This window comes from Schistocerca serialis, chromosome 9, assembly GCF_023864345.2.
Source record: "Schistocerca serialis cubense isolate TAMUIC-IGC-003099 chromosome 9, iqSchSeri2.2, whole genome shotgun sequence".
Taxonomy (NCBI): Eukaryota; Metazoa; Arthropoda; class Insecta; order Orthoptera; family Acrididae; genus Schistocerca; species Schistocerca serialis.
Genome location: NC_064646.1, coordinates 145,874,340 through 145,890,519, shown reverse-complemented (window position 1 = coordinate 145,890,519; position 16,180 = coordinate 145,874,340). Strand labels below are relative to the sequence as shown.

General features: G+C 45.5%; 1 protein-coding gene across 1 annotated transcript in view; it reads right to left on the bottom strand.

Annotated features, from left to right (window-relative positions):
* Positions 1-2,466: 2,466 nt before the first annotated feature.
* Positions 2,467-16,180, bottom strand: part of LOC126418860 (protein yellow-like) — a 108,485-nt gene continuing 94,771 nt past the window's right edge. The window contains exons 5-6 of the mRNA XM_050085852.1: positions 12,526-12,787; positions 2,467-3,403 (exon numbers count right to left, since the gene is read on the bottom strand). Coding sequence (XP_049941809.1) covers positions 3,035-3,403; positions 12,526-12,787 — 631 coding nt within the window. The 3' untranslated portion in view covers positions 2,467-3,034. The remainder of the gene's footprint in view (positions 3,404-12,525; positions 12,788-16,180) is intronic.

The following is a 16,180-nucleotide window of genomic DNA, read 5'->3' as shown; positions in this document are numbered from 1 at the left end:
TATTTACTGCTGTCACTGGAGAGCAATAATTTACCCCTGCCAGCCCTCACTCACCCCGACTGGCGGAGGAATGATAAAAGAGAACCTAGTATGGTGCGATGTGCCATGGCTGATTTTTGATAAATGTATTGTCTACAAATGAAGAGTGGCAATGGAAAGCGTTCAAACTGTCAATTTTTTTCAAAAACGTGTTTTCAGTTCTGTTGTGTTCCCGGTACTCTGTTGCATTTTCCTAGACTTGATCCCCATGCTGAAACATCGAGGAAGTCTCTCAGACATGCGTCAGTAGAAAGTACACGATCTTTATGCCAATTTGTCCTTCCCTCTGGAGTTACAAACTCGAAAAGATATGAGAAGTGGTTTTTCTTGACTACAGCTCGACTTGTTACAAACTTAATGCTGTATTTCTGCATTTGTATTATCACTAATGAAGTGTGGTGCCTCAGTATTAATAATACTTGGAACAAAAACTTTTTCCTGCTGCTTTGTCGAATACCGACATTTTTTAGATGGTGGCTACGTAGAAAATACAAGTTGATTTTTGCAAAGAAGAAAACAAAAACAAGCTACCGTTAATTGTAATATTTATTTACACAAATAGCACCGCTACCGATTTCGAACCGACGGGTTCATTTACAAACGGATCTTCACATTTATATTATTTTGATTGTGGTTTACATTAGTTCTTGACCCGTTTTTCCTAACGACTAGTAAGTAATTTCCATAGCAGCATATGCAATGTATCACCAGCACAAGGAATTTTTCCAGACACGTTAAAATATCCAATTGTTAAACCACTTCATAAGAAAAATGACAAGACAGACTTAAACAATGACCTCCGAGTTTCTTTACTGGTGTGGAAACAATGTACTTAGTGTGTCACAGTTTGGGTACCAAAAGGGTTGCTTGATTAAGAATGCTGTTTATGCATTCACTCATCATAGAGTACAACTCTTAAATAAAATACATCATCACTTGGTAATATTTGCAATCTTTCCAAGGTGTTTGATGGTATAAATCATGTTGCTCTTAGAAAAACTCAAGTTTTATGGAACTGGTGGTCTTACGCACAGCTCCTTTGAATCATATTTGAAAAGAATGCAAAAGCTTGTACTGAATAACTCAGACAATGTCGCAAAGGTAGAAAATTTTAGTGACTGGGAAAAATCACAAAGGGCGTCCCACAGGATTCACTTTTGGGGCCACTCCTATTCGTTAAATATGTGAATGACCTTCGACTTAACATTCAATAAGTAAAATTAGTACTTTTTGCAGATGATACTAATGTTATAATAAATCCCATAAGAGCGAAAGCAGCAGAAGAGTTGGTAAATGATATTTTCCAAAGAATTATTAAACGGTTCTTTGAAAATAGACCCTCCCTAAATTTTGAAAAAAGAAAAAAAAAAAAAAACACACACACATACACACACACACACACACACACACACACACACACACACTATCCAGTTCTGTACAACAAATAGAGTCATGCCAATAATTGATGTAGCACATGAGCAACATGAGCAGGAGTCAGTAAGTAGGGTAGAATGCTCCAAATTTTTCGATGTACGTAGTGCTGGAAACTTAAAATGGAAGAACTATATTACTGAGTATATCAAACAACTAAGTATAGCTACCTTTGCTCTTAGTGTAACTGCTAGTCTTGGAAACAAGCTTACGAAGCTTCTGACATATTTTGCATATTTCCACTCAGTAATGTCTTACGGAATAATTTTCTGGGATAACTCATCACTAAGAAAGAAAGTATGAATTGCACAAAAGCGAGCGGCGTTCTCCCACAGACGTCATGTAGGTACCTCTTCAAGGTGCTGGGCATTTTAAATGCGCCGCCACAATACATATATTCGCTAATGAAACTCGTCATAAATAATCTATCACAATTTGACAAGAACAGTGACGTCCATACTTACACCACTAGAGGAAAGAATAACCTTTGTTACCCATTATTGAAGCTGTCAGACCTCAGACAGGAGTTGAGGAAAGCAAATTTTAAAACTAATTTAAAATCATTGCTTTTGGACACTCCTCCATTCCACTGACGAGTTTCTACTTAAAAACTCGTATCCAGTGAAAAAGAAATTAAGTGTATTTCCTGTAAGTGGGACTAAAAATAGTAATGTGTTCATTAAAGGTAACACTAATGAAGTTTACTTGAATACATATCTTGTAAACTGACTCGTTCCACATCATTTCGATAAGAGAATCGCTCAAATGATCTATGGAACATGTAACTAACTAATCAACAACAAATCTAATGTAAACGCGAACAGCTGTCTCAAGATGAACGTGTCAGTTAGAAACCTGTTACGGCGCCATTTCTGTAAAGAAATACCATTATTAACATTGGTTGGTGGTTATTTTCTTCTTTGCAAGAATTAACATGTAAAGACTTTCTTATTAGCCCTCAGAACCAGTCAGTTCCCTGGTATGAAACATAGAACGTTGTTAGTAAAGTATTTATTTCCTAATTTGTCTCTTTTCTGCGGTGATGCGGCGAGCAGCATAATTCTGTGTTACCAGGATACCTCCTCAATTTTTTGGATACAAACCTGTTATGTACAAACAGAGACACATGGACTTAGACACATGGACTTTTCGTTGTGACAAATGTCAGGTTTTACACTTGGAAAGTTATCCGTTTCCATTCTTCAAATGTCCAGTACGTTTTTATTAATCGTGGCATATTTTATGATCTTGTTTGTCACTGTGTTTAAATTTTAAATAATTTTTGAGACCCTACATTCTTATCGGTTCTTTTTATCAGGATACTTAAAAATGCTCCAAAGCCGAAACTGTACAATAGCAGAAGTAAAGTAAAACTGAGTTTCAGGCGGGATGCAATCACTTAAAACACTGGGGAAGAGTTTCCGTGCTGACATATGATTCGGGTTTTGGAAAGACAGTCTGTGCTTCGCGATTAGAAAAATGTTCTTTTGAGCGGACGACGGAAGCTGCCACTGCGGTTTCGACCTCAGCGGCTGCCGGGGCACCGCGACGCCGGCGCAGGCGCTCACGCGGCAGCGGCGACCGAGGTTGCGAGCAGCGTCGCGACGGCCGCCAGCGGCGCCCAGAGTGCGGGGGCGGGCGCGGGGGCGGCAGACGGCGGGGGCGGCGTGGCGGCGGAGCAGGCGGTGCCCGCCACGGCCGCCTCCACCGGCGCCGACAGTACGCGGAAGTTCACCTCGACCGGGTCCAGCTCCGAGTACAGGAAGAGCGGCATGCGGTCGGTCAGCACCCACAGGGTACCGTTGGCGTCCACCTTCATGTCGTTGGGGAACACCATGGTCACGTTGTCCTGGCCCACCATGCCCTGCGTCTCCGGCGTGTAGGTCTCCGGATGCAGCTTCGAGTTCCAACAGCCCACTGCGTTCTTATTCACCTGCGTCACAAGGTCGGCACGTTAATTTTACTGATCCTTGAAGAAGTGTGTTATTTTGTTTCCTACCCTGTACGGCGAACAACTCGAGCTCATACATCAACTGGGGATAAATAAACGAGGTGGAAGTTTATGAGCTGTGTGTTGTGGCCGTCTGAAGAAACTTTCCCAGATGGGGGCAAGACCCAAACAGTCAAGTGAAACTATAGTATTCCAGAGACCTTTTCTAAAGTGAAACATATTTGACGCATGTATGCTGCCTGAAGCGACGAAAGTAAGTTTGTGCTATGACTGGGTTTCGAACACACTGGCACAGTGGCTTTGCACAATTGCATGGACTGCCCTAGCCCTCCCTCCTCAACCCTAATTCCCATTAACACCTTAGCCCACTTGGTATACCCCCAAAACTTGTACAGCATTGCAAAGGCCCTCCAACTTAACTGAACAAGCACCTCAGCATCGAAGGAAACGGGAGATCCTGCCTGGAACCCAGGCATAGGCGTTTTGATCAAATGAAACTGCGAGGGTCACTCGGAATGTCTAGTGGGTAGCGTTGCTGCCTCTGTATCAAGGGGTCCCGAGTTCGATTCCTAGCTGGGTCCGGAATTTTCTCTGCCCGGGGACTGGGTGTTTGTGTTGTCCTCATCATTTCTTCATCACCATTCGTGACAGTGGTTAGATTGGACTGTGTACAAAAATTGGATCGAATAAAATTGGGACTTGTACAGGCGCTGATGACCACGCTGTTGAGTGCCCCACAAACCAAACATCATCATCGTCATTCGGAAAATAAAGAACGTTTTTTTCCCAGAGAAACTTTTATTTGATATAATTAAACAAACTATATAAAAATGTCGTGTGACTAGGGCCTCCCGTTGGGTAGACCGTTCGCCGGGTGCAAGTCTTTCAATTTGACGCCACTTCGGCGACTTGCGCGATGATGGGGATGAAATGATGATGATTAGGACGACACAGAACCCAGTCCCTGAGCGGAGAAAATCTTCGTCGCAGCCGGGAATCGAACCCGGGCCCTCAGGATTGACATCCTGTCGCGCTGACCACTTTTTTTTATCTCATTTTGTTCTATTTTGTTCGTTGTATATGATCGTGGCGGACGTCTCATGACACCTGTTGAAGTTGTTCGTTTAACCGTTCACTCAGTTTTTTTATTATAGAGGGTAGCTAAACCCTCTGACTGAACACGCTGAGCTACCGTGCCGGCATCACTCAGCTACCGGGGGCGGACAACAAACTATATTATACATATAGTAAGATTCCCAAACCACTTTTTATAGTCATCATTCAAATTTAGGCACTTGTTGTACTTGTTTTAATAGCTTTCCTAAGCCTTCTGCATACTACATTTTCGCCAAGTTGTTGACCCACCTATTAACGCCTTCTTTAAGTTCATCATCACTTCCGTAGCGTTGTCCACTTAAAAAAATCTTTCAGCTTGGGGAATAAGTGGTAAACTCTTGGGGCTATGTGTGGACTGACTGGAGGATGTAGAAATATTTCCCACTGAAACGGCTGAAGCAAGTCTCGTGTCACTCCCGCTGCATGAGGACGTGCATTATCGTGAACGAAGATGACTCCACTGAATACCATTCACGCTTGTTCTAATGGCGTTGAAGAATCTGGCAGCAGAGGTCAGGCGTGCACGCCTATGTTCTTGGATTTTGGTTTCAATCCTTGCACTGTGTGCGTCATCACTGAGGGCCGGCCCGAGCGATCTTCTTCCACTATTAAAGTTCCGAAATATATATTGCGATGGGTCGAAATATCTGCGCGTTTAAAAAGCGAATAACACTTCGCACCTTACACTTGGCGGGATCGTCAGTTTACTCACACATTTTCAAGTCACACAGTTGAGCAATAATCAACCGTACTGAATCGTACCTACCGCCGAACTGAAGCAGATGAGCACCAAGGCCAGTGGTCGACCGGCGGTCATTTACTTTCAGAATAACCCTTTTGTATTGTTGCAGAGACCTTGTTAAGTCTCAAACATTCGCAGCTTCTCTCTGCATTTATAGATTACAGATGTTTTAAACTTGAAAAGTTCTCTTAAACCACGTAGTTTCATTTGATTAAAGCACTTGTTCTGGGTTTCTGGCAGGATTCCTCGTTTTGTTCGATGCCGAGATGCTGTTCCAATACAGTTCGAGAGCCTCCGCAATGCTGTTCGGGTCGCTTCTGGGGGGATTATCAAGCGGTCCGAGCCGTAAATGGGAATTTGGGTTGAAGAGGGAGGCGTGATAGGGTAGAATGTGCAGTTGTGCAAAGCTGCTGTGCCAGGATGGCTTAGTGGTTAGCTCATTCGCCTCGTGAGCAACAGTCCTGGGTTCGAATCCTGATCTTGATACAAATTTTCATTTATCGCTTCAGTTTGCACATATATACAGAGTGTTTGAAAAAGAACTCCCAAATTTTGATTGTCCTAGAATCTGTACAAAGTGACGTACACTATTCTAGTTTGTGGTGTTTGAATCATCAACTCTCCAAGTTTGGCTCCCCTACAGTTGGCAGGCCTGCTTGACCTCGAGACGTCACCAGTGCTGTTTTTTTTTTCTCTGTTCCCTCATTTCAGCCCAGACGTGCATGCAATGCAGTGCAGAGCAACTCAGCAACAATGTGTAATCCGTAACAGAAAGCGCAGTGTGTTATTCGGCTTGCGAAAACTGTGTCAGTTATAACAGTGCAACGTAATTTTAGACTTCAGTACGGTGGTGAAACACATACAGTAAAAACTATCCGTCATTGCCTAAAACCGGTAGTGTTTTAAAGCAAAACCACCAGGTAGACAGAGAACGCCTGAAGATGTTGCTGAACAGATCCGTGTTTCGTGTGTTCGGAGCCCAGAGAAGTCATTGGCCAGACGTAGTCTACAATTAGTAGTGCCTAAATGTGGTGTGTATGATGTTGTGCGTAAAATACTTAAAGTTGCACGCCTACAAATTGCAACTGTTACATGAAATAAAACCTACTCAAATTGAAGGGTATGAGTTTGCTGTTGACTTTCTACACAGAAGTGATGATGATATAATTTTTTTAAAAAAAAGATTAAAAAAGAATCGTTGTGACAGTTACACCTGAAATGTTGGTAAATACGTGGCGAGAAGTGGAATATTGTCTCGATGTGTGTAGGGCAACAAATGGATCCCACGTTGACGTCTACTAACATTAAACAAAACTTGAAGGAATTCTGTTTCATGATATGTACTCTTTGATGTAATTTTTCATTAATTTCCCCATTAAATTTATACTTAAAACTGGGGAGTTCTTTTTCAAACACCCTGTATCTAAAATTGCGATTTTTGTACAAATGAGTAGTCCAGTTTAGAAACATATCAAGGCATAAGAACTAATTATATAGGTACCGGTATAGAACTTATTATATTGTAGAGTATTGATAGTTATCCACTTAACCCAGTAGCAATGGACAATATTCACAGATAAGACACGGACGATCGTTTGAAGCAAAAAAATCTAGTAAACATGGGCTCTAAATGCAGACCTTAAAAGCTATGAGCACTTGCTCAATACAGGAGATGTGTTTCACAGTAGCGAAAATGAACAAGTAGTCATAGCTCTTAAGGTATGCAATTCAGAGCCCAGGTATGAAAGACCTTTTTACTTTGAATAATCGCTTCTGTCAGATCCCTGAATACAGACCAATCTTCCTTGGACACCCTGTGTGAATGAAATCTCTGTACTAGATATTCGCCTTGGGGGGAGGGAGGGGGGGTGGAGAGGCGGCAGGTGGACAAGTGACAAGTGCTCTTTCTTTGCTGACCCATATGGGTCTACAGGTGTCTTCTGTATGCTGTTCCACTGTCCTGTTCTGGTGATATTAGCTCTTCACACTTTGCATCGTAAAATATACTTTAACTAATGTTCAAGATGATAATAATAATACTGAATACACATTCGATTTTGTACTGTTGACTGTTGGCTGGCTGGCTCTGAGCACTATGCGATTTAACTTCAGAGGTCATCAGTCGCCTAGAACTTATAACTAATTAAACCTAACTAACCTAAGGACATCACACACATCCATGCCCGAGGCAGGATTCGAACCTGCGACCGTAGCGGTCGCTCGGTTCCAGACTGCAGCGCCTAGAACCGCACGGCCACTCCGGCCGGCACTGTTGACTGTTGCTTACAAGTTATAGCTACCAATAATTTTTGTCTTTTTTGATGCGGACGGCTTAACAGGAACATGGTTCATACAAAAATCTCTTTGATAATGTTGAAATGCAATTGACATAAATAAAGTGGTTATTTATTGTTCCAAGATAGATTTCGCTAGATCCCGTCACACGTAACAGTCAACTATAATCCACGATGTACAAATGACTTCCCTTGTATTCTGCCAGCATCGTTAAGCTTTTACATATTTCTGTCTCCAACATTGGCCGCAGAAAACGTCAGCCATTACTATCCACGAGTACTGCACATAATACTGTCCATACTGAGCGAGGTGGCGCAACGGTTAGCACAGTGGACTCGCATTCGGGAGGAAGACGGGTCAAACCCGAGTCCAGCAATCCTGATTTAGATTTTCTGTGATTTCTCTAAATCACATTTGTCAGCCCACCATAACTCATATCACGTGATCTCGCCATCCAATGACAGCGGATATTCAGAGTATACAACACGTGATGTAGTCAGCCAATAGCAACATCACTGTTCAGTAGCGCGAACACACAAACAAGAAAGTTAATGGTTTAAATTAATGTACATACAGTACAGCTACAAGGAAAGCTAAGCTTTTACATATAATATTGACCGTCAGTTTTATCATTTAATTTTTCTCCGAGGGTGTGGTCAGACGGCATCCTAGGAGCACAGGTTAAATTGCAGCAGCCGAATATTTCTGACAAGCACGATTATAAATTTCACTGCAGTGCACCGAACATTTCATGGGGTACCTGGCTGAATGCAGTCATGTTCCGTACAGCACTTCGACTTTTCCATAGAAAAGTCAGTTACGTGCGAAATTGCTCAAAATGTCACTTCGCACTTTTTAAAGGATAATTATACTTTTTTCCATCGTTATTGCACAATTTGTATCTATAACTACAAAAAATGTGAAAAATTAACCTTGAAACTTGGTCTTTTTAGCATGTGTCACCCTTTAAAATACATCAAACGCGAATGTGCCAGTAACATTTTAAATAATGGCGTAAATGGCTGGTCTTCTGGGCCTGAAATTTTTCTAAGTGGCTGGTCCTCCTGGTTAAGTTTTGAATGAGGGTCTAACGTTCCGTGATTTAAGAAATTAATCGCACATTCTCCCACGAAACAATTCATCTCGCGTAAAAAGAAATTTACTTTGAAAGCAACGCTTCTCCAAGCACCATTCGCAGTATTTTCCCGCGATCTATTAAAAATGTAAACAGTTGTAACGTTACGCTCTTCGAAATGCAGCCCAAGAGAAAAGACGCATCAGAAGCATTTTGATGTTACGAGGTGTTTGACACATTTTGCTGTCAGCAGATGCTTGTGTGTCCACTACGTATTGTTGCTGCAAAGGGTGCATTTTCTTAGCAAGTAAAGTTTTATTTTGGTGTAATTCTCTTGTTTATGGTTTAATGCTTCAGTATTATTCTAAAACAGCGGGCTAAAGTACAATTCTTTGCTGGAGTATCAGTTCTTACCAGTAAAGACTACAAAAATGCAACTGGAAAATAAAACAATGAAAAATTCACGGAATTCTAAAAAAATCCGACTTTTTCCTGGATTTCTCCCGAACGAAAAAATATCAGAGCTTTTCCGGGATTTCCCGGGGCGTATACACTCTGATATACACTACTGGCCATTAAAATTGCTAGACCACAAAGATGACGTACTATAGACGAGAAATTTAACCGACAGGAAGAAGATGCTGTGATATACAAATGATTAGCTTTTCAGAGCATTCACACAAGTTTGGCGACACCTACAACGTGCTGACACGAGGGAAGTTTCCAACCGATTTCTCATACACAAACAGCAGTTGACCGGCGTTGCCTGGTGAAACGTTGTTGTGATGCCTCGTGTAAGGAGGAGAAATGTGTACCATAACGTTTCCGACTTTGATAAAGGTCGGATTGTAGCCTATCGCGATTGTGGTTTATCGTATCGCGACATTGCTGCTCGCGTTGGTCTAGATCCAATGACTGTTAGCAGAATATGGAATCGGTGGGTTCAGGAGGGTAATACGGAACGCCATGCTGGGTCCCAACGGCCTCGTATCACTAGTAGTCGAGATGACAGGCATCTTATCTGCATGGCTCTAACGGATCTTGCAGCCACGTCTCGATTCCTGAGTCAACAGATGGGGACGTTTGCAAGACAACAACCATCTGCACGAACAGTTCGACGACGTTTGCAGCAGCATGGACTATCAGCTCGGAGACCATAGCTGCGGTTACCGTTGACGCTGCGTCATAGACAGGAGCGCCTGCGATGGTGTACTCAACGACGAACCTGGATGCACGAATGGCAAAACGTCATTTTTTCTGATGAATCCAGGTTCTGTTTACAGCATCATGATGGTCGCATCCGTGTGAACGCTCATTGGAAGCGTGTATTCGTCACCGCCATACTGGCGTATCACCCAGCGTGATGGTATGGGGTGCCATTGACTACACGTCTCGTTCACCTCTTGTTCGCATTGACGGCACTTTGAACAGTGGATGTTACATTTCAGATGTGTTACGACCCTTGGCTCTACCCTTCATTCGATCCCTGCGAAACCCTACATTTCAGGAGGATAATGCACGACCGCATGTTGCAGGTCCTGTACGGACCTTTCTGGATATAGAAAATGTTCGATTGCTGCCCTGGCCAGCACATTCTCCAGATCTCTCACCAACTGAAAACGTCTGGTCAATGGTGGCCGAGCAACTGGCTCGTCAGAATACGCCAGTCACTACCCTTGATGAACGGTGGTATCGTGTTGAAGCTGTATGGGCAGCTGTACTTGTACACGCCATTCAAGCTCTGTTTGACTCAATGCCCAGGCGTATCAAGGCTGTTCTTACGGCCAGGGGTGGTTGTTCTGGGTAGTGATTTCTCAGGATCTATGCACCCATATTGCGTGAAAATGGAATCACATGTCAGTTCTAGTATAATATACACTCCTGGAAATTGAAATAAGAACACCGTGAATTCATTGTCCCAGGAAGGGGAAACTTTATTGACACATTCCTGGGGTCAGATACATCACATGATCACACTGACAGAACCACAGGCACATAGACACAGGCAACAGGGCATGCACAATGTCGGCACTAGTACAGTGTATATCCACCTTTCGCAGCAATGCAGGCTGCTATTCTCCCATGGAGACGATCGTAGAGATGCTGGATGTAGTCCTGTGGAACGGCTTGCCATGCCATTTCCACCTGGCGCCTCAGTTGGACTAGCGTTCGTGCTGGACGTGCAGACCGCGTGAGACCACGCTTCATCCAGTCCCAAACATGCTCAATGGGATACAGATCCGGAGATCTTGCTGGCCAGGGTAGTTGACTTACACCTTCTAGAGCACGTTGGGTGGCACGTGATACATGCGGACGTGCATTGTCCTGTTGGAACAGCAAGTTCCCTTGCCGGTCTAGGAATGGTAGAACGATGGGTTCGATGACGGTTTGGATGTACCGTGCACTATTCAGTGTCCCCTCGACGATCACCAGTGGTGTACGGCCAGTGTAGGAGATCGCTCCCCACACCATGATGCCGGGTGTTGGCCCTGTGTGCCTCGGTCGTATGCAGTCCTGATTGTGGCGCTCACCTGCACGGCGCCAAACACGCATACGACCATCATTGGCACCAAGGCAGAAGCGACTCTCATCGCTGAAGACGACACGTCTCCATTCGTCCCTCCATTCACGCCTGTCGCGACACCACTGGAAGCGGGCTGCACGATGTTGGGGCGTGAGCGGAAGACGGCCTAACGGTGTGCGGGACCGTAGCCCAGCTTCATGGAGACGGTTGCGAATTGTCTTCGCCGATACCCCAGGAGCAACAGTGTCCCTAATTTGCTGGGAAGTGGCGGTGCGGTCCCCTACGGCACTGCGTAGGATCCTACGGTCTTGGCGTGCATCCGTGCGTCGCTGCGGTCCGGTCCCAGGTCGACGGGCACGTGCACCTTCCGCCGACCACTGGCGACAACATCGATGTACTGTGGAGACCTCACGCCCCACGTGTTGAGAAATTCGGCGGTACGTCCACCCGGCCTCCCGCATGCCCTCTATACGCCCTCGCTCAAAGTCCGTCAACTGCACATACGGTTCACGTCCACGCTGTCGCGGCATGCTACCAGTGTTAAAGACTGCGATGGAGCTCCGTATGCCACGGCAAACTGGCTGACACTGACGGCGGCGGTGCACAAATGCTGCGCAGCTAGCGCCATTCGACGGCCAACACCGCGGTTCCTGGTGTGTCCGCTGTGCCGTGCGTGTAATCATTGCTTGTACAGCCCTCTCGCAGTGTCCGGAGCAAGTATGGTGGGTCTGACACACCGGTATCGATGTGTTCTTTTTTCCATTTCCAGGAGTGTATTTGTCAATGAATACCCGCTTATCATCTGCATTTCTTCTTGGTGTAGCAATTATAATGGCCAGTTGTGTATAATTACAGGACGATCACCTTCAAATGTGATGCTTGTTTATAATAACAATCATTAAATTAATTGAAGCTCTTGTAACACAGCGCAAAGAGAAGAAGAAAAATGACATTCAAAGTATTTAGTAGGCATTGATGGTCGTACCTCGTATTGCATGTTGCAGTTACTGTTATTAATCATTTACTACCCCGGTCACATACACAACACGTCGCTTCTCAGGCAATTACGGTATTACATCTTTCGGGTAGCTGAACGTGGCAGCAATGGGAAAAAAAGAGGACATTCGACACCACATGTCTGAAATGGTGCCGACTTTTAACGATCAAATGTTAAGGGACTGCGGTCAACTTACTGCGCCCTCGCTACAGCCAGTCTGTTGGGGGCTCGTAAGAGATTAATTTGCGAACGTTACTAATTAATAATAAGCCGACACTGGTTGATGAGCGATAAAAAAACAACGAACTCTGACGATCATTTATGTAGAATGTGGAGTGAAGGTGGCAGGGCTCACCAGAGAGTAGAAGAGCACACCGGACTCCTCGTCCATGAAGGAGGCGCAGGACTGGGTGCTCGGCCCGCGGGAGCCCAGCAGCTTGAAGTCGTGGAAGTGCAGGTGGGCCGCGCCCGGCTCGTGCAGGACGCGCGTCGGCACGCTGAACTCGTTGGTGCTGGAGAAGGGGTGGAAGTAGAGCGTGCGGTGGCCGCGCAGGTCCGGCGCCGACAGCGCCAGCCCGAACAGCCCGTCCGTCCACTGGAACTCCGTGCCCAGCACGCTGCAACGACACCGCCACCCTCAGACCGCCTCTCCACTCGCGCTTCAGCGTCACACAGCAGCAATATCGCAGACTCTTTTCGGCTCGTACGTCAATGATATCCCGCTACTCATTAGTTCATACCTACAAATACTAAATATCATTTATCTCGTATCCAAGGTTCTCGGGTGTCCAGCCGGCTCCGATCAAAAAATGGCTCTGAGCACTATGGGACTTAACTTTTGAGGTCATCCGTCCCCTAGAACTTAGAACTACTTAAACCTAACTAACCTAAGGACATCACACACATCCATATACGAGGCAGGATTCGAACCTGCGACAGTAGCGGTCGCGCGGTTCCAGTTTGTAGCGCCTAGAACCGCTCGGCCGGCCCGGATCCGATCCGATCGTCGAAGTTCCATGATATTTCGGCGAATAGCCGTTCCGCCATCATCAGGTGGTGCTGATGGAATGATCTGTGTGCGCTGTGCCCGTGGTATTTATGTCCGCGGGGTCCCGAGTCGTACCCCGGCGCGGGCGGCCGGCGGGGCGCCGCGTGGTGGCAGGGGTGGGGGTAGCTGCAGCCACGCCCGGTGGTAGGCGCAGTTCATCTCCGTCCGCCGTGGCGGAAGGATCTCGCGTCCTCTTGCCCCGTAGCTCCTTGATGGTGTTTAATAATTGTTTCCAGGCCTTGCTAACTTGAAATACGGTATCCCTGTTGATGAGGTTATCTGTTACTCGAATTTCTATGGCCTCCTTGTAGATACTGTCCCAGTGGGCACTTGTGTGGGGGGGGGGGGGGGGGGGGGCAGGATTTTTGTCTTTTCGAAATTCGCTGTGTGTCCGGTTTCAATGCGGTGTTCTGCTAGGGCCGAATGGCTGAGTTGGCGTAAGCGGGAGTGACTTTCGTGTTCTTTGAATCGGTCCTCGACCGTGCGAACTGTTTGGCCGATCTAGGATTTGCCACAGCCGCACGGGATTTTGTATACGCCCGCTTTCTTAAGGCCTACGTCATCTTTTGCCGTTCCTAGAAGGTCACGAATCTTTGCTGGTGGTCGGAAGACTGTGTCAATCTTTTGTCGCCTTAACAGTCTCCCTATTTTTGACGACACGTTGCCAGCAAACGGCAGAAAGGCCCGAGCTTGCTTCTCTTCTTCGGGTTGTTCTTCATCTCGGTTCTTGCTGCACTTCTGTTGTCGGAAGGCCCTTTGGCCTTGGTGGTTGCCATACCCATTCTTGCGGAACACGGTCTCCAGGCGTTTGAGTTCCGTTGGCAAGTTCTGTTCATCAGAGATCGAGTGTGCTCTATGTACCAAGGTGCTGAGCATTACATTAAGCTGCGCCGGAGCGATTCAAGGAACACGAACGTCACTCCCGCTTACGCCAACCCAGCCATTCGGCCCTAGCAGAACACTGCATTGAAACCGGACACACAATTTCGAAAAGACAAAAATCCTGACAGCCACAACTGGGACAGTATCTACAAGGAGACCATACAAATTCGAGTAACAGATAACCTCATCAACACGGATACCGGGTTTCAAGTTAGCAAGGCCTGGAAACCATTATTAAACAATATAAAGGAGCTACGGCGCGAGCGGACGCGAGAGCCTTCCGCCACGGCGGACGGAGATGAACTGCGTCTACCACCGGGCGTGGCTGCAGCTACCCCCACCCCTCGCTCCACTCTGTGCCGCGCCGGCCGTCCGCGCCGGGGTACGGCTCGGGACTCCGCGGACATAAATACCACGGACACAGTGCAGACAGATCATTCCACCAGCACCACCGGAACGGTTATTCGCAGAAATATCGTGGAACTTCGACGATCGGATCCGGCTGGACACACGAGTACCTTGGATACAGCACATTCGCCGGGAAAGCCTCAGATCACATATCATTTATCTTGCATCATTTCAAAAATAAAAATGTTCAAAGAAAGTTCTTTTTCAATCTGAAATTTAGTTAGGCACTGATTTTGTTGTTGGGGATGGAAGGTTAGAGAGGAGGTGTATTAACTAATATCTGACTGCAGTCAGGGGGAATGGTCTCATAGTTCTAGCGGCTTTAGAGGGCATTTAGTGAAATTCTGATGAGAAACTCGTGTCAGGAAAAGAACTATTCGGATGTAAAATAAGTTTGAAGATCTATTACTGTCAAATCTCCTAGCGTATGGTACGCGCGCAAATGGAGAGGAGAGCAATGTCGTCACTCCCCGCTGAAATTGTGACATGGCATTCCACTTTCGTCTCACTACAACAACAGCTGCGAGAAACTGTCACGTTCACAAATGGGAGGGCTGACGGTGGCGCTCCGTGCAACCGCCCTATTCTCGACTGTGAAGAGAACCCGAGAGAGGAGGTGTTGTTGCTGTTGTTGTTGTTGTTGTTGTTGTGGTCTTCAGTCCTGAGACTGGTTTGATGCAGCTCTCCATGCCACTCTATCCTGTGCAAGCTTCTTCATCTCCCAGTACCTACCACAACCTACATCCTTCTGAATCTGTTTAGTGTGTTCATCTCTTGGTCTCCCTCTACGATTTTTACCCTCCACGCTGTCCTCCAGTACTAAATTGGTGATCCCTTGATGCCTCAGAACATGTCCTACCAACCGATCCCTTCTGCTAGTCAAGTTGTGCCACAAACTCTTCTTCTCCCCAATTCTATTCAGTACCTCCTCATTACTTATGTGATCTACCCATCTAATCTTCAGTATTCTTCTGTAGCACCACATTTCGAAAGCTTCTATTCTCTTCTTGTCCAAACTACTTATCGTCAATTTTTCACTTCCATTCATGGCTACATTCCATACAAATATTTTGAGAAACGACTTCCTGACACTTAAATCTATACTCGATGTTAACAAATTTATCTTTTTGCCATTACCGGTCTACCTTTTATATCCTCCCTACTTCGACCATCATCAGTTATTTTGCTCCCCAAATAGCAGAACTCCTTTACTACTTTAAGTGTCTCATTTCCTAATCGAATTCCTTCAGAATCACCCAACTTAATTCGACTACATTCCATTATCCTCGTTTTGCTTTTGTTGATGTTCATCTTATATCCTCCTTTCAAGACACTGTCCATTCCGTTCAATTGCTCTTCCAAGTCCTTTGCTGTCTCTGACACATTTACAATGTCATCGGCGAACCTCAACGTTTTTATTTCTTCTCCATGGATTTAAAAACCCACTCCGAATTTTTCTTTTGTTTCCTTTACTGCTAGCTCAATATACAGATTGAATAACATCGGGGAGAGGCTACAACCTTGTCTCCATCACTTCCCAACGATTGCTTCCCTTTCGTGCCCCTCGACTATTATAACTGCCATCTAGTTTCTGTACAAATTGTAAATAACCTTTCGCTCCCTGTATTTTACCCCCGCCACATTCAGAATTTGAAAGAGAGTATTCCAGTCA